At 47.8% G+C, this 19,113-nt stretch overlaps 1 protein-coding gene across 2 annotated transcripts in view; it reads left to right on the top strand.

Moving 5' to 3' along the window:
* The first annotated feature begins 2,124 nt into the window (after positions 1–2,124).
* SCPEP1 (serine carboxypeptidase 1) overlaps positions 2,125–19,113 on the top strand; it is a 29,249-nt gene continuing 12,260 nt past the window's right edge. The window contains exons 1-8 of one of the 2 annotated variants that reach the window (XM_036454170.2): positions 2,125–2,263; positions 4,041–4,189; positions 7,690–7,779; positions 10,131–10,286; positions 10,630–10,704; positions 12,563–12,635; positions 17,229–17,266; positions 18,652–18,780. In XM_036454170.2, coding sequence (XP_036310063.1) covers positions 2,197–2,263; positions 4,041–4,189; positions 7,690–7,779; positions 10,131–10,286; positions 10,630–10,704; positions 12,563–12,635; positions 17,229–17,266; positions 18,652–18,780 — 777 coding nt within the window. In that variant the 5' untranslated portion in view covers positions 2,125–2,196. Of the gene's footprint in view, positions 2,264–2,310; positions 2,332–4,040; positions 4,190–7,689; positions 7,780–10,130; positions 10,287–10,629; positions 10,705–12,562; positions 12,636–17,228; positions 17,267–18,651; positions 18,781–19,113 lie in introns of those variants that run through there. The other variant, XM_036454171.2, reaches the window with a different exon arrangement.

Here is a 19,113-nt window from a genome sequence, read left to right as displayed (position 1 = left end):
AAAACATCCCTAGCACTCTTTTTCTCTTTTCCCCCTCCCAAACCTCCAATACCCTCTTTAAAATGACTGCTGTGGCCGAAACCGGTTTGGCTCAATGGATAGAGCGTCGTCTTGGGAACTGAAGGGTCCCGGGTTCGATTCTGGTCAGGGGCATGTACCTTGGTTGCGGGCATATCCCCAGTAGGGGTGTGCAGGGGGCAGCTGATCGATGACTCTTTCTAATCAATGTTTCTAACTATCTCTCTCCCTTCCTCTTTGTACAAAATCAATAAAATATATTTTAAAAAAATTAAAAAAAAAAGACTGCTGTGAAGGAGAGCAGAACACAGGGGGAACAGCAGCAGTGGAGGCCGGCTGGGCTCCGGCAGCAGGTCCTCAGCCTGAAGCTGCCGCTCCAGGGGCAAAGGAACCCTGTGCCCCAACTCTCCTTTCCGCTCCTTCCCCAGAGATGGGCTGTGGCGTGGCACCATGGCACTGGCATCGCTCCTCTTCTTTCATGTCCCCGCTGGATTACTGGCCCTCTTCACCCCTGGGCATCGCAAAGATGGCAGGTTCATGTCTGCAAGCATCCTGATGAGCAGCGTGGGACCCACTGCTGCTGGACTCTTGACAAGTGCAGTCATTGCTGGAGCGAACCAAGCTTCGGAGAAGAAAATGATACCCTTTGAAGCCCTCCCTCGCCTTGGGCACTTGGACACGTGTTTTGTGTAATGGTGGTCTCCCTTTTACGGCTTTTAGCTACTCTATAGCATACACCCTTATGCAAGGATGTCAAACCTACGTTTTATAGAATTCTCAGAAAGGATACAATGTGGAATGCAGTGTTTTCTGAGTTCTTCCACTGGAAGTGACTTGGATGTGGAAGTATGGGAAGAACAGCATCCGGCCCTTTCTTCAATTGGAAGCTCCAGGAATCAAAGATCTTTTTGAATTCCTATTGTTCTCAACCAAAACAGACCAAGTTTTGTTTTGTTTTGAAATTGAATGTAAACAGTTTTTTAATATATATATTTTATTGTTTTTTTACAGAGAGGAAGGGAGAGAGATAGAGAGCTAGAAACGTCGATGAGAAAGAAACAACGACCAGCTGCCTCCTGCACACCCCCTACCAGGGATGTGCCCGCAACCAATGTACATGCCCTTGACCGAAATCGAACCCGGGACCTTTCAGTCCGCAGACCGACGCTCTACCACTGAGCCAAACCGGCTTCGGCTAATGTAAGCAGTTTTACATGTGCATCTTTACCCAAAGTCACGTCAACAGTGCTTCTGGATTAGCAGAATATACTGCACTAAATCTTATTGTTCTAAAACAAATAAATAAACTAATTAATTAATTAACTGTTGTGAAGATGATGTTAACAACACAGAATAATGCTGATGAAAATTATTAAGAGAAAATAAACAAATAACTTTATTATCATATTTTATATTTTTTATATATTTTATTGATTTTTTTACAGAGAGGATGGGAGAAGGAGAGAGAGTTAGAAACATAAATCAGCTAAGGTACATGCCCTTGACTAAAATCAAACCTGGATCCCTTCAGTCCGCAGGTCAACACTCTATCCACTGAGCCAAACTGGTTAGGGCTATTATTATATTTTAAAAACACTAGAGAAAACATATCCCAGATGCCAACAATGGTTATGTAGGATCTAACATTTTTTCCTCAGCTTTCCAAAATGTTCATAATATACAATACATAACTTCATAAGAAAAAATAATTTTTAAAAATCTCTGAAAATGGAATCCCACATCAGCTTCATCTGATTTGGGGCAGACGCAGCAGTTTTTGAAATGCCAGGGCTTTTATAGGGAAACTAAGAGATGGGCAGGGCGGGAAGCACGGTCTTCATGGGTATTTTCCTGTAGCGTCTCAGTTCTGCCGCACAACTGAGGTCAAATGCATTCAACGTCTCTTCCTCTCCACTCTGTCCTCCCAACACCGCAAAGAACCATGTGGAGGGGCAGGCAGAACATGCCACCCAGAACCCGTGCCAAGGCTTGTCCTGTCCTGCAGAGGGCGCCCCGGACACTGCCAGTCGCCTCGCTGCTCAGGCCCCGCCCCCAGACCACCGAGTCTCCGCCCCCACTCAGACCCCGCCCCCGACCCAGTCCAGGCCCCGCCCACCGCCGTCACGTGCTGGGGCACCAGGTCCAGCCTATTGCTGCTGCTGCAGCGCGGTATTCGTCATGGAGCTGGCACCGCGGGTCTGTCTCCTGTCCCTTCCGCTGCTGCTGCTTCTGGGCCTGAGCGCTGGTAGGTTCGGGCACAGGATGTCTCAGGGACCGGTGCCTTCTTCTCTCCCCAGGGATGAGCGTCTGCTAGTACGTTTGTGCCTTTGAAAGCAAATCTCTTTTTCCTCTGTGCTTTTGAACCTTTCGACTAGTTCTGTTGGTTTGTTTTCTAATTGAAAGTGCTTTTCTACTCCCCTTTTCCCTCCTCCCCTCCCCCCCCTTTTTTTTTTTGCTCTGGGTGGTCTGATACTCCCTTCTACCCTAGATAGAAACGGTTGTGGGAAATGTATGATTTGGAGAAACTGCTGATCAAATGAGGTTTCCACGATCTTAACGCCACCCACCTCCTCGCTGCCGTCACTGGCTGTTCAAAAAGACTGAAAAATCCTACCCCGAATGGGCCGTTTCATTGAGAGAAGGCCTTTTCCGCTCTACTTGATCAGAGCAGACAAAATAGTCTCCCCCCTCATCAAGGCCCTTTTTGGCAAAAACAAATCCGTGTTGAAAGGGTGACTTGCAAACAGATTTTCAGTCTCTCTCTCCCCCACCCAGCAAAAATGTTTCCTGGTCTGAATCAACAGAATTCTACTGGCCACAAACTTGCCTTATGATCTTAGGCAAGTTGCTTAACAACTGTTTTTTCCCTTTTTTTTTTTTGTAATATGGGGATCATATGCCCTTCAGTTTGTGTCTGGGAAATGTTGTCAAGTATGTTGAACGCCAAATGTTAACAGTGATCAGGTCAGAGAGGCATAGGTCAAAAGGGACCCCACCTTTATCTATCTGTCATTTTCAAAGAGACTGAATTCTTTTTTTTTCTTTTCTTATATTTTATTGATTTTTTACAGAGAGAAATATTGACCAGCTGCCTCCTGCACACCTCCCACTGGGGATGTGCCCGCAACCGAGGCAAACGCCCCTGTCGGGAATCGAACCTCTATCCATTGAGCCAAACTGGTTTGGGGGACTGAATTCTTAAGTTATTTGTACATTAGACTCTTATAGCCATATCTGTAATATCCTAGCAGTTCTGTTTTTCTCCTCAAGACACTTTTTGCTTTTCTTAATCTCTAGCCTTATCAGTTACAAACAGCATTGTCTCCTCATCTACTTCTTTCTCTTCTCAAGACCAGTTTTTTGTTCTTTTACTTGCTGCAGAGGCTTGAAATTTAAGCAAGGAAGAAGTGAAAGGTAGAAAATTCCAGTCACCAAGGGTAATCCCCAAGTCAGCCTTTTCCTCCTCATTGATGCATTCATTGGTTGATTCTTGTATGTGCCCCAACCAGGGATCGAACCTGCAACATTGACATATTGGGATGACACCAACTGAATTATCTAACCAACTGAATTACCTACCTGGCCAGGAATTGGTTTGTTTTTTTCCCCATAACTGAAGGTTCCCCGCCCCCTTATTTTCATAATATATTGCAGTAAGTACATTGCCTAAAATATAAACCAAGCCGAAACCGGTTTGGCTCAGTGGATAGAGCATCAGCCTGTGGGCTGAAGGGTTCCAGGTTTGATTCCGGTCAAGGGCACGTACCTTGGTTGTGGGCACATCCCCAGTGGGGGTTGTGCAGGAGGCAGCTGATTGATGTTTCTCTCTCATCGATGTTTCTAACTCTCTGTTCCTCTCCCTTCCTCTCTGTAAAAAAAAACAATAAAATAAATATAAAATAAAATAAAATAAAATATAAACCAAGTCCTCTCTAGTCTGGCATGGCCACCTTTACTGGACTTGGAATTTATCTGGACGTTAGACATCCTTCAGGAAAAATCAAATTGTGCTTCTGTTTCAGGAGCCACCGTCGACCTGCCCCCAGACGAAGGCAAAGAAGTATGGGATTATGTGACGGTCCGAAAGGATGCCCACATGTTCTGGTGGCTCTATTATGCCACCAGCCCCTGCAAGAACTTCACAGAACTGCCCCTGGTTATGTGGCTTCAGGTAAGAGTGGCTTTGCTGCTTGGCCAGGTTTGAGGCCACGTTTCCCTCACTTAACATGTTGCTTGCTCTTAAGGGTTCACAGCTCAGCCGGTGATCAAGGACTGATCCAGCAGCCAGCCAGGGGTCTGCTCCGGTCGGGGGTTCGGTACCCTACTGAAGTAGGCAAAGGCCGTGGTATTCCAAGGAGGGCAAATCAGAGTGAGGGGTTCTATTGCCATGTTTGTTTGTTTGTTTGTTTGAGCCCAAGCAGTGGCAGAAACCTTTACCAGAAGCTTCTGAAGACGGATTTGACTATACACTGATAGAAAGTGTTTTGAACAGTTCCAAAACAAAGGCTGAGGTCCCCTGACCGGCTCCTCCCATCCCTGTTTCCCAATCCTTTCCCAGACCCTAACTTCTTGCCCCCAGAAAAACGGGTCTTTTGAAAGCACTCAGCCTCATGTATCTTAGCATTGAACGTTGGGCCTTTTCCTTCTCCTTAGATGTGTCTGCGTTCTGATCTCGAGCTTTGCTTGCAGGGTGGAAGGCATGGAGCTGTTAAGAGGCATTTGGGGGCAGGCAGAGGATTCTTCCCTGCATTCCTAAAACATCTGCCCAGAGGTGGCCCACACCCACCTGGAAGACCAGTCTCCCGGGAGGCGTTGAGGAACATGGTCTTGCTCAGGCTCTAGAAACTGTAGGCCTGGCCCAGCGGGGGCTCCAGGTTGCTCACCATGAGATGGGGCACCCTGGTCTTCACTCGCGTAGGATGCAAATGTCACTTCTTACAAAAAAAACGCCAGTCATCCTAAGCAGCCTCCCAGTGCCCCGGGCCCATGCTGGCCTTCTGGTGAGATAGAGCAAAGATGAGCAGTGTGCCAGGAGGGGCCATTCTCTCATGATTACCAAAAGCAGCTCCTTTGATGAGCTGGAGGTGAGGCTCAGCCAAGGGTGCAGCTATGAAAATGCCACAGAAGCACCCTTATGTGAACTTCTGGCCACCCGGGTGGCAGGTTGTTGGGGAGAGCCCTGCCGTGGCCAAGCCCAGGCCCGCCATTCACGGGACCCGGGTACCCGATGCCTTCCTGCCGCTTAGAGCGATGGCAGGAAAGACACTTCCCTTTTCTGGGCTTTGCTGTCTAATCCGGGGTATTTTGTTACAACTTTTCATTAATTTAGCAGAACTTCCCCATCCCCGAGTGAAAGCTTGCTTAGGAGCAAAAGCGGAAGTGCTGAGGCTGGGGTGGAGCCAGGGCTGAGTCCCACCCTCTGGACTTCCCCTCGGTCACGCGCTGCCCTCAGTCACTTTCTGGAATTGCAGTATGAAAACCACTGAGCTTAGAAGGTGCAAACCTTCCCTGTGGTTGATGGCGGAGCAGGGTCCTTGTTTTATCTGATTAACTTGCCAACGTGTAAAAAGTCAGGAGTTGTAGCAGCAGCTTGGGGGCTTGAACTCCCCGTCCCAAGGCAGCGTGGCAGGGGTCCCCTTTCAGGGAGGGCAGGAGCTCCTGGAGGAGGGAGCCCTCGCTGGCACCTGATTTCTCCTCATGGTCCATGGTCCAGTTTGTGACTGATAAACCGGAACGGCGAGCCGAGCCGTGTTCCCGGGGTCCTGTCTGGTGACGCCCAAGAATGAGCTCCATGGACCAGAGGATTTAAGTAAAAGTAATTTATTACAAAGCAGATTCAGGCTCCCCCCCTCCCCCCCACGGGGAGGGGGCATAAAGAATGGGTTGCCAATAAGTAAGGTGACCAGACATCCCGCTTTTGGCAGGACAGTCCCAATTTTTAACAAATTGTCCCATGTCCTGCGGCGTTTTAAAAAAGTCCAGAAGGTTTCAAAGAATCTTTCCAAAAATTGGGACTTCTTTAAAACGCTGTGGGACGCGGGACAAATTGTTAAAAATCGGGACGTGTGGTCACCTTACAATAAGGCAAGTTGTCCTAGGAGTATCTGTGTGCTGCAAGCCTGCGTCATAGCTATTCCTGTCACCACCTGGTGGATTTCCTCATTGTTTGTGCCCAGCAACCTGAACCTTCTCCGTTTCGGTGTGCACGTACACATTGTTTATTGCGGGCCCTCCCTGGGTCTCCCACGCCTTCCGCTCCATATTCAGAAACACTTCATTTTCGTTTTCAGCTTGGTTGGTTTCTGTTCCTAGGCTTGCTCGAACTGCCGAGTCTGCCCCTGTCTATGTTCTTTTTTTATTTTTTTTTAATATATTTTATTAATTTTTTAGAGAGAGGAAGGGAGAAGGATAGAGAGCTAGAAACATCGACGAAAGAGAAACATCAACAAGCTGCCTCCTGCACACCCCCTACTGGGGATGTGCCCGCAACCAACGTACATGCCCTTGACCGGAATCGAACCTGGGACCTTTCAGTCCGCAGGCCGACGCTCTATCCACTGAGCCAAACGGTTTCGGCCCTGTCTATGTTCTGCCTGCCTTTGTTTCCCACGGGACCCCTGCCCTATGTGCCTCCTCTCTGTGCCCTTTGGTTAGCATGACCCCGGGAACTGAGATGCTATTGGAGGGATATCCCCTGGCCAAGTTACTGATCTCCCCTTCATGAAGGGAAAAGGTTATGATTAAAGAACAAATAAATTACTAGTTCAGATGAAAAGATCTATTTTCGCCACCCACTGAGGCGACGTGCGCTGACTGCTCTGGGCAGGTCTCTGAGAATCCGGGTCACGCCGTCTGAGTGGAGCCGTGAGCTGTTCCATGCAGCATGTCACTTGGCTCACTGACACATTTACGGTGTTTCGGAGCCGCTGGGGTGTCCCTGGCCACGACAGCACCCCGCCCCAGCGTTCCAGACGAAGGTTTGGCAGTCAGGTGTGCTCACACAGAGCAGCAGTGTCCTCCAGCCAGCCTCCCGTGCCCTTGGCTGGGGTGGTCACCTCCCAACGCCACAAAAGAGCATCCAAAGCAGAGTGGGGGGATGGGCAGTTCTCCTTTATTCGAGGGTCACAAGTCCCGGAGTCCAGTCCTGGTAGAGCCCCTGTCATTGCCATGTCCCCTTCCTGGGCCTTAGTGCTCGTCTTTGAGGGAAGAGCTAGGCAAAGTGCCCGAACGTCAGTGAGTCCATGGCTGGCCAGGATTCACGTTTGGGGGATCAGAGGTAGGAAAGTTCCCTGTGGGGGCTCTTGGCCTGGGTCTGTACCGTTTAAAACGTATTTTTATTGATTTCAGAGAGGAAGGGAGAGGGAGATATCGATGATAGAGAATCATTGATCGGAGATATCAATGATGGGAGAGAGTCATTGATCGGCTGCCTCCCGCACGCCCCGGGTGTGCCCCTTTCTGAAAGATGTCAGCCGCTCCCCGGGGCTCAGTTCGTGCAGAAGCGCCTGGTTCGCCAGGTAAATTGTGCCTTCATGCAGGGTCGGCGCAGCCATCACTGAATCATAAAAATCATTCATAGGGAGTGTGGGCGGCGTCGTCATCGTCGTCATCATGTTACAATTTTACTAACCTTTTCTCAGGATTAATGTTTGTTTCTTTTCTCTTCCTCAGGGTGGTCCGGGCGGATCCAGCACTGGATTTGGTAACTTTGAGGAAATCGGACCACTTGACTGTGATCTCAAACCACGAAAGACTACCTGGGTACTGTGGGCATGGCCTGGCCTCACCCCGGGCTCACCCCATGCTGGGCGGAGTCACAGGTTTAGCAGCCCTGTCCCTCAGCACCCCCACCTCCACCCCCCTCCCACCCCCCATCTCTCTTGTTTTCGTGACCTTTCTCTCCACTTGCCCACAGAAGCCACTCTAGCTATCCACACCTTGGCTGTCTCTGCAGTCTGACTCGGGGTCCCACCCTCTGGCCACAAGCTCTCATCCTTTCCCCTGTTTCCTCTCCTCCACCCCTACCTCTTGACTTCTTTAAGTCAAATATTTATTTGAGCCGAAACCGGTTTGGCTCAATGGATAGAGCGTCGGCTTGGGGACTGAAAGATCCCGGGATCGATTCCGGTCAAGGACATGTGCCTTGGTTGTGCGCATATCCCCAGTAGGGGATGTGCAAGAGGCAGCTGATCGATGAGAGAGTTTCTAACTCTCTATCTCTCTCCCTTCCTTTCTGTACAAAAATCAATAAAATATATTTTTACATATATATCTATATCTATATCTATATCTATATTTATTTATTTATTTGAGCTCCTATGTTCAATTTTCTGGGCATCTACCTAAGAGTAGAATTGACAGGTCATAGAGTAGCACTATGTTTAATACCCAAATGTTGCTAATATTCTTACAAGAATTGTTTGTATTTGCTGTTCCTTTTTTTTTTTTTTTTAAACATATTTTATTGATTTTTTTACAGAGAGGAAGGGAGAGAGATAGAAACATCGGTGAGAGTCATCGATCAGCTGCCTCCTGCATGCCCCCTATTGGGGATGTGCCCGAAACCAAGGTACATGCCCTTGACCGGAATCACACCTGGGACCCTTCAGTCCGCAGGCCTACGCTCTATCCACTGAGCCAAACCAGTTTCGGCTGTATTTGCTGTTCTTTACCCAGAGCTTACCACCCAGATGCTGCAATGTTGTCTCCCTGCTACGTGGCTGCTTTCAAAGTGTCCCTCCTCTCCCCACCCAGTCTACTTTTCACATGCTGCCTGAGTGAAATTCTCCAATGCAAATTGTTTCTTCATTTACCATCTTTCGGTTAGCCCGGAGATTAGATCCAGATTGGTGGGCATAAGCTGGCTTCTGCTTATCTCCAGCCACATATCTCAGCATCTGTCCACATGTACTCTACCTCTGCATGGCTTGGACTTCAGTCCTGTGGCCATCCATTCGCAACCTAGCTCACCATGTCCACATCTACTGTTCTTTAAGACTCAATGCAGGATCCCCTCTTCCTTGATATTTCCTCTGAGTCCTTTGATTCTCTTGTTTGTCTCCACACTGGCCTTCCTTTTACTTACTCTTGCCTTTGGGTCTTGGCACATGCTGTTCCCTGAGCCTGGAATATCCCATACGTACTCACTTCCAACTGAAATTCCACTTCTACTTGCAGTAGCCGAGTGCCTACTGGCTTGTGCTCCCCAACCCTCCCATAACTAAGAGGGTAGCATGACTGGGGCAGAGAGCCTGAATGAGGAACGAGGAGGCCTGGATCTCAGTCCTGATGCTGTCCAAGTGGGTGACCTTGGACAAGTCCTGGGCCTTTTCTGCACTTTCATTTCCTGATCAGTAAAGGACATGGCTGGTCTGTGTCATCACTAAGGATCCTTCCGGATGTAAAATTCTATATCTCTAAGACTCTTTAGAGAGGATATTAGGATACGTTTTCTTCTCATAGTATACAGGGACTCCAGGCCAGTGTGGAAGTTGGCTCCATCTTGAAGACAACGGGTGTGTGGTGTTCAGACCTTGGATGTATTGTTTGCTATTGCTCAGACTTGCTGCTCGATTCCACCTGCACTAATGTGTTCCATTTAGGACATGTGTATATCGTATGAAATGTGACAGCTTAGATGCTCTGATCCCAGGTTTACGCTAATCTTTCCTTCTTGCCTTTCCTTTTCTTGGCCACACTTGTCTATGTTCCTGTCCTTTATTTTTTAAAATCCCTTTTAGCAAGAGGATCAGAAGCACAGTGATCTCCTCGCTCCTGTTTTTGATGAGCTCATGCAGAATGATCAAAAGATAATCGGTACCCTAGCCAGTTTGGCTCAGTGGATAGAGCATAGCTCAGACTGAAGGGCCCGGGTTCGATTCTGGTCAAGGGCACGCACCTCAGTTGCAGGCTCATCCATCCCCAGCCCTGGTTGGGGCGTGTCCAGGAGGCAACTCATCGATGTGTCTCTCTCACATCGATGTTTCTGTCTCTCCCCCTCCCTTCCAATGGAAAAAGATCCTAGGGGGAGGATGAACAACAACAACAACACAAAAGATCCTTGGTGACTGCCTGCCTGACTGGAGCATTTGCTTTCCCTCTGTGGCATGCAGCTCCAGTCTGCCAATCTCCTGTTCGTGGATAACCCCGTGGGCACCGGGTTCAGTTACGTGAGCAAAGACGGCGAGTATGCCAAAGACCTCTCCACGGTGGCATCGGACATGATGGTTCTCCTGCAGTCCTTCTTCAGTTGCCGCCCGGAGTTCCAGGTGAGTAGAGCTTCGGGAACAGCTGAGCAAGGGGCTAGTGGTAGTGACACTGTGCCCACCAGAACCACCTTCTCCCAGCACAGCGCCCGGCTCATTCATTTCTACACCCCAGATCGGGTTGTGGGCTTTGGTTTCTCTCTTCACTCAAGGTGGTTTCTAGCTTGAAGGGATGGCCTTGGGGCCAGTATTCTAAGCAGACAGAGTAATCAGAGGTGGGGAGGGAGAGGGACAACACAAAGCGGGTTTGTCAGGCCGTGACGTGCATTAGAAATTTGAAATTAATTCGTGTGCGTAAGAAGATATTCAGGATGTTCCGTTCTCTGTCAATTCCTTTTCTTGCTAGACGATCCCGTTCTACATCTTCTCAGAGTCTTACGGAGGAAAAATGGCTGCTGGCATTGCTCTGGAACTTCATAAGGTAACAAGGAAGATGACATTGTCGTCTTGGTTTCACACAGAAACGGATTGTTTTAACATCCGTTTTTAATGCTCACGGAGGTCAGTAATTTCCTTAGGAGTTTTCAAATGATGCTTTTCTCCTGTGGTTCTGACACTTCTGTTAGCTGCTGTTCCCCAGGAAGTGGAACTTGTCCTCATCATCAGGGACTAGTTAGGTAACTTGAAATAAGTTCCTTCTGGAAAAACCAGAAAAAAAATGCTAATTCTTTCACTTTCATGACCAATGTTCAAAGTCAGGATATTCATTGTTTTCTTATTTTAGATATCTGAATAGCTTGTGTAGTCACATTCAAAATTCAAAAACTAGCCCTAACCAGTTTGGCTTAGTGGATAGAGCATCGGCCTGTGGACTGAAGGGTCCCAGGTTCAATTCCAGTCAAGGGCATGTACCTTGGTTGTGGGCACATCTCTAGTGGGGAGGGAAGGGGGATGCAGGAGGCAGCTGATTGATGTTTCTCTCTCATCTGATGTTTCTAATTCTCTATCCGTCTCCCTTTCTTTCTGTAAATAATAATAATAATAATAATAATAATAATAATATATTTAAAAAAACAACAACAAAATTCCAAAACTATACAAGGGGTAATGTTACACTCTCTCCCTTGCCTCTGTCCCCCTTCCCTAAGGCAACCTCTGTCATTAGTTTCTTCTGTACTTTTCCAGAGGTATGTCATGCCTGTGAAAGCTAATTCACATGTATTCTTTTTTCCTATTTCTGTACAAATGATAGTACACACGATATACTATACTATGTCTCTTTTTACTTCAACAATATAGCTTAGAGATGTCTTCATATCAGTTTATAAAGAACTAATTTTTAAAAAAATATATTTTATTGATTTTGTATAGAGAGGAAGGGAGAGAGACAGAGAGTTAGAAACATCGATGAGAGAGAGTCATCGATCAGCTGCCTCTTGCACACCCCCTACTGGGGATATGCCCGCAACCAAGGTACATGCCCTTGACCGGAATCGAACCCGGGACCCTTCAGTCCCCAAGCCAACGCTCTATCCATTGAGCCAAACCGGTCTCGGCAAGAACTAATTTTTTTGTTCGTTTGTTCATTTGTTTTTATCCTCACCCAAGGATATTTTTCCCATTGATTTCTAGAGAGAGTGGAAGTGAGGGAGGACAAGGAGAGAGACACACAGAGAGAGAAACATTGACGTGAGAGAGACACATTGATTAGTTGTCTCCACGCGCCCCAACCAGGGCCGGGGAACCTGCAACCTAAGTACATGCCCTTGAACCCAAGACCGGTGCTCTAACCACTGAGCATCTGGCCAGGGCTTCATTGTTGTTTCTTAAATCACATCATATTGGAAATGGTCATAATTCGTTTAGCCTCTCCTATGATATGCAGATTGTTTCCAATTTCCTGCTACTGTATTACTGTTAAATGAAAAAGGGGGGTGGGGGCCGCAGGGCAAAGAAGGATGAGCTCCCAGCCTTAAGGTCTTCTCCCAGCCCTTCCGTGAGGCAGTGAGGATTGTACCCAAGGAGCCCTCTGAGAAATCGGACCTTGGGGCAGTGTCCCTCCTAAAAAGATAGGGGATGCGCCAGACCCGCGCGCACACCCTGCCCACACCCTTGTGAAACTCGAAGAGAGAAACTCAGCAGTTCCCACTCACTTTGCAAAGGTTGTCAGGAAGGGGTTGCTCTGGTCCTCTGGAGGGTGTCGGAGGTCTTCGGGGACTGGGGACGCTCGGGAAGGGCGGGCAGACGTTTTCTGGGCTCGGGAAGGCGGCGTGGGAAGACAGGGCTTCCTCCTGTTGAGTCCCTTTGACAAGGATGTTTCTTGGCTCCTCCTCTTGCAGGCCATTCAGCAAGGGACCATCAAGTGCAACTTTTCTGGGGTTGCTCTGGGCGACTCCTGGATCTCCCCTGTAGGTAAGCATGGAATTTGTAGACATTCCTTTACTTCCTTTCCCCACCCTTCCCTGGAACTTTGGGCTGTGTTATCCCAAAAAAGAACAAGGCAACGGAATTTCTCTGAGTCCTTGGAGAAGTGAACTCAGTGTGTGTGTATATGCCCCGGGGCCATCCAAGAAATTTGGGGAGGTGAACTCCTTTACCCAGCATCCACCCCGGGCTGCTACAGACTGAACTTAATCCTCTTATTTGATTCTTTTTTTTTTTTTTTTAATATATTTTATTGATTTTGTACAGAGAGGAAGGGAGAGAGATAGAGAGTTAGAAACATTGATGAGAGAGAGTCATCGATCAGCTGCCTCTTGCACACCCCCTACTGGGGATATGCCCGCAACCAAGGTACATGCCCTTGACCGGAATCGAACCCGGGACCTTTCAGTCCCCAAGCTGACGCTCTATCCATTGAGCCAAACCGGTCCCGGCTTATTTGATTCTTATAACAAAAGAATCCAACTTTACAGTTTGGAGACGTTCTAAAGTGAGCATGTCATACTCACAGCCCGAGGGCGCCATGCGGCCCATAACGAGTATTTTTGCAACCCAGCCACTATAACAGTGTGAGCAGTTATTTACAATTATGAGAGGAAGTACGTCTCCTGTCAGATCTAGAATTACTGACACTCACCTTGGATCAGCTTTGAAAGTCATCACTGAGAACGAGATTTCCCCCGAAGTAGGAAAGATAGCAGCAGGGAGAGATGCCAAGTACCAGGGAGAAAACTTTAATTTGATCATGGCTCTTGTTCTTTTTTTTTTTTTTTTTATTCTATACTTTTCAAAATAAACCTATGTTTCTATGAAAATTGAAGCTTTTGTTTTTTTGTGGCCCATATAAACTTAACCCTTGTTTATTTGGCCCACGTTAGCCTTTGAGTTTGACATGCTTGTTCTAAAGGCCCGAGGGGAGGATGGAATTCTGACACACAGAATGAGGGGCGTGGTCAGGAATCAAACTCAGGTCTGTTTATCATCTTGTCCCCCGATGTGAGCATGAGCATTGGGGTGAACGTCTCACCTGTTGCTCATGTTGATTAGACAAGGTTAGCATCGGGTGCTGCAACTCAGGTGCACAGTTTCACAACCTGAGCATCCGCATCCTTGTAGGGAGTACCAATAAAAGTTGCTTATGTTGCAGACATCCGGGGTGTGGCTTCAGACATCTAAAATAGTCACCTTGCCTGTCCGGTGTGGCTCTGTGGTTGAGTGTCGACCAATGAACCAGGTCATGGTTTGATTCCCGGTCAGGGCACAAGCCCAGGCTGTGGGCTCGCTCTCCTAGAAGGAGGCATTCAGGAGGCAGCCGCTCAGTGATTCTCTCTCATCCTTGTTATTTCTATTTCTCTCTCCTTCTCCCTCCCTCTCTCTGAAATCAATAGAATCATATAAAAACCTGAGTGGGTTCACCCTAACATAGGATTCAAAATCTCAGTCCTGTAGACATTTGGGTCATATAATTCTTTGTGGGGAGAGTTCCTGTGCAGTGTAAGACCCTCTCTGCCCTTTGGTTGCCAGTGTTTCCACTCCAGTATGACTTTCCAGACATTATCAAATTACCCCTGGTGGAGAACTACTGCTCAAACCTAACAAAAGCTGACTTTTCACAGGCAAAACCAAATTATAAAGTTAGGAATCAGGAGAGAGTTGCCCATGGAGGAGGGAAGGGAATAATAAGCTAGAAAGGGACATGAGGGACCTTTCCAGGCTGTTTGTGCTCCATCTCTTGACTGAGGTGGCCGTTACATGGGAGTAAATGCATTTACAGAGCCATGTCCCTAATGGATTCGGGACATCCTGATGCCACTTGGAATGGTTATTTCTTGCCCTCATTCTGGCATCTCCAGGGAACAATGGCATAACTGAGATCTGAGTCAGCATTGAGAGGAGGGCTGCTGCTTGTTTGTCCTTCCTGGATGGACCTCCTAGGCCTAGGACATCAGGAAGCAGCGGATGCCTTGATCGGAAGCCCAAGAATCTAGCAGGATTCTTGCCAGATGCCTCACTCAAAATTACAGCACTGGCTCCCGTACTTCCTCTGGGGTCTCATCAGTTTCACAACAACACTAAGCACTTTGCAAGTGTTTACTTCGTGTAATCCTTACAACAGCTCCATGGGATCGATGCTGTTATTATCCCGATTTTAGAGATGATGAAACTCAGAGAGGTTAAGCAATTTTTCTCGAGTCACACAGCTAAAGCCAGGACTCAAATCCAGGCAGCAGGCCCTGGAATCCTTGCACTTAACCATTACACTACATTTCCTCCCGTACACCAGCAAGTTGAACCTCATGGCCATACAAGTGCTGTTCATCTTGTCCAAAATCCTTCCACCTTGCCATGTCCCACCTCCCCTTATGACTCTTCCTGTCCAGCTCTTAGTCCCTCCTTCCAGACCTCGTTAAGTATCAGCCCTTCATCCCAGAAGTACTCCCCTGTTGAGGGAGAAGTACTGTTAATTTCACAAACAATCATGACTGGTTTGCTGGGTAGTAGGTATTGTGTCAGGTGCTGGGAAAGACATACAGGTGTATTCCATGTCCTCGGTTCAGTGTTGGAGTCATAGAACTACTTGTGATTATTTAAATTTATTTTTTAAAAATATTTTTTATTGATTTTTTACAGAAAGGAAGGGAGAAGGATAGAGAGCTAGAAACATCAATGTGAGAGAGACATCGATCAGCTGCCTCCTGCACACCCCTCACCGGGAATGTGCCCGCAACCAAGGTACATGCCCCTGACCGGAATTGAACCTGGGACCCTTCAGTCCGCAGACCGACACTCTATCCACTGAGCCAAACCGGTTTCGGCATGACTATTTAAATGTAAATTAATTAAAATACAATGAAAATTTTTTTCCTTCTTTTTTATTTTTTTAAAATTTATTTCAGAGAGGAAGGGAGAGGAAGAGAGAGAGAGAGAAAGAGAGAAACATCAACTATGATAGAGAATCATCGGTCAGCTGCCTCTGCACGCACCACACTGGGGATTGAGCGCGTAATCTGGGCACGTGCCCTGACCAAGAATCAAACCGGGATCTCCTGGTTCTTAGGTTAGTGCTCAGCCACTGCGCCAGACCCACTGGGCCGCAGTAAAAGTCTTAATTGTTCAGTTGCACTATACACATCTCCAGTGCCCACTGTGGCTATGGTGTTGCACCGCCCAGACACAGCATTTCCATCATTGCAGAAAACCCTCTTGGGCATCTCAGGTCTGCAGCGGAGGTCAGCGGACTATGACCTGGAGGTCAGGTCTGCCTTGCCACCCTGCTATGGTGGATAGGTTTTTTATTGGGACAGTCACGCCCATTTGTTTACATACTGTTTGGACGCTGCATCAGCAAAGTTGAGTAATTGCAACAGCGACCTGCAACGCCAAGAATATTGACTATCTGTCCCTTCAGAGAAAAAGTTTCTCAATTCTTGGCCCAGATCAAGCAGGGAGTGGGACGCATTGGAAAACGGCAGACAGTTTTGCATTTCAGGAAACTAAGGCACTAACTAGCTTAAAGGTTGACCGGAGAGGTCAATGGTAGGTTCAAGAGGGCCTGGCATGCCTGCATTTCTCAGGGTGTACTCAAGAATACCAGACGGATGAGGTGCTATCCAAAGGACTCTGTGGCCAAATAAGTTCTGGCTCCGCCTCCTTCAGTTTCGGGAGCGCATCAAAGGCTCTGAGAAGCCATGCATTAAAGAAATGTGTTCTATTTTGCATAACCCCAAAGCTACTTCACCAAAGAATGCTTTCTTTTAACACCTAGATTAAAATTCTGTAGAAGGGAGGTTCTTTAAAACATACTTTGAGATGGAGATGCTTAGCCTAAAGGTACCGCAGAAGGCTTTCAAGCAAAGGAGTGACATATTTAAATGGACTGTACAATGTGTGATCCTTGATGCTTTGTTGGCTGACACATGTCTCAATGGCGCCGGCTCACCTAGCATCGTGGCGATAGTGAACTGGTCTAAACCAAGCCCCCCTGTTCTCTTTGAAGTCTTACCCATATTTATATCTTATAAAGCTCCTACTGGCTTCAGGCCCTTTGTCAGTCCTCCATACATTTGTGGGACAGAGATGAATGGATCGGCAGTATAGCACGAATTACGAAATCATTAGTCTTCTTCCTTAATTAGCAACTTGGCAGAAGCTAGTGTCCCCAAATTGGAGGAGCAAGCAGGAAGCAGAGCAGGAATGTGAGGGCGGGGGAATATTTTAAGCTGTCCAACGGCTTTGAAGTCTGCAGATAAGAGCCTCCGCTGCATCAACAGCCTGCCCGTGGGGGTGCCATCTCTGGCTGACTCACTCACTGGCCCAGGATCAGGCCAAATGGATGTGCCAACAGGGCCCCCCCAACCCCACACACCCTCCTCCCTCCTCCCAGCCACCGAGACTTTAGCTCCTTTCCTGCACGGACCCTGGTGCGCGAAGGGGCTCTGGGATGTACAGCCATAGTTTCTTTCCTCTGGCTCCTTCAGCTTTGGAAAGGAGGCTAGTTAGGTTTATTTTTTTGGAAGGGTGGAGCCATGACTGACTTATTTTGTGTCGTGTGGTTTCCTTTAGATTCGGTGCTCTCCTGGGGACCGTACCTGTACAGCATAGTAAGTAGGTGGGGCCTCACCTTCGCACCCTTCCGTCGTCAGCAGCCCAGCAGACCTCTCCTGGCTCTGACCTCAGGAAGGACAGAGCTAGCGGAGTGCGCCTGTGTGGTTGACACTGCTCCCTAGGGACTTCTGGTCCATATCAAATAGGATACCGTAAGCCAGTGTTTCCCAAACTTTTGACATATGTGTACCCCTTCTATAATTTTCGTAACACTGAGTACCCCTCGTACTCATGAGAACATAGAATTAGGCGCAGCTAAGCACGGTGCAGTGCGTACCCCCACCAAACTCTTCCCGTACCCCTGGGGGTACGCGTACCACACTTTGGGAAACACTGCCTTAAGCTATAGCTGGCCTTGGTGACAAATTTAAAGAAATATTAGCACATGCCGAAACCAGTTTGGCTCAGTGGATAGAGCATCGGTCTGCGGACTGAAAGGTCCCAGGTTCGACTCCAGTCAAGGGCATGTACCTTGGTTGCAGGCACATCTCCGGTGGGAGGTGTGCAAGAGGCAGCTGGTCGACGTTTCTGGCTCTCTATCTCTCTCAATTCCTCTCTATGTAAAATCAATAAAATATATATAAAAAAAATATCAGCACAGATATCCCATTTCTTCAGGTACAAGAAACACAGCTTTTTAAATCCCCTCAACTTTTTTTTTTAATTTTTAAAATATGTTTTTTATTGATTGATTGATTGATTTCTTTCTTTCTTTCTTTTTTTTTTTTTTTACAGAGAGGAAAAGGAGAGGGATAGAGAGAAACATCGATGAGAGAGAAACATCGATCAGCTGCCTCCTGCATACCTCCTACTGGGGATGTGCCGGCAAACGAGGTGCATGCCCTTGACGGGATTCGAATCTGGGACCTTTCAGTCTGCAAGCCGTCGCTCTACCCACTGAGCAAACCGGTTAAGGCTCCCCTCAGCTCTTTATTATAAAGACGTTCAGCCCTCACTGGTCTGGCTCAGTGGATAGAGCCTCAGTCGTCCATAGTTCCATTCCAGTCAAGGGTGCAGGTTTTGGGCTCAGTCCCAAGTAGGGGGCATGTAGGAGGCAGCTGATCAATGATTCTCTCTCATCATTGATGCTTCTATCTCTCCTTCTCTTTTCCTCTCTGAAATCAATAAAAAATATATTTTTAAATGTTCAAATATGCAGGAAAGTGAAAAGTTCACTGCGATCGCCCATATACCAACCATCTAGACTCAGTTAAGATTTTGCTGTGTTTCTTCCATAATAGATATGTGACTTGGACACTTTCGGATGTAGAAGCTCCCCTTTCTCCTCCCCACTCTTTCTGTTACCCAGCCCTAACTGGAGCAAAGCCAGACTTGTGTTTCTAAGCCAAGTGGGCCCTTGTGCTGTTCATTTGCCTTGCAGTCTCTTCTCGATGACCAAGGCCTGGCGGAGGTGTCGCAGGTGGCAGAGCAGGTCCTGGATGCCGTGGATAAGGGGCTCTACAAGGAGGCCACCCAGCTGTGGGGAAAAGCGGAAATGGTCATTGAACAGGTAACAGGGCACACGCTCGGGGGTGTCTTTCCCAGGAATAAAGGGCCCTTGGCCGGTGTGGCGAGGATTGGGAGGTCTGTCCTGAGGCGCTCCAAAAATTAGCTCGTGCTGCCTATACATTAAGACACGGCTCATGCCAAAACCGGTTTGGCTCAGTGGATAGAGCGTCGGTCTGTGGACTGAAAGGTCCCGGGTTCGATTCTGGTCAAGAGCATGTACCTTGGTTGCGGGCACATCCCCCGTAGGGGGTGTGCAGGAGGCAGCTGGTCAATGTTTCTCTCTCATTGATGTTTTTAGCTCTTTATCCCTCTCCCTTTCTCTCTATGGAAAAAT

The sequence above is a fragment of the Pipistrellus kuhlii genome, unplaced genomic scaffold (assembly GCF_014108245.1).
Source record: "Pipistrellus kuhlii isolate mPipKuh1 unplaced genomic scaffold, mPipKuh1.p scaffold_m20_p_28, whole genome shotgun sequence".
Lineage (NCBI taxonomy): Eukaryota > Metazoa > Chordata > Mammalia > Chiroptera > Vespertilionidae > Pipistrellus > Pipistrellus kuhlii.
Note: the sequence above shows the minus strand (reverse complement) of the source record. Positions and strands in the feature narration are given on the sequence as shown.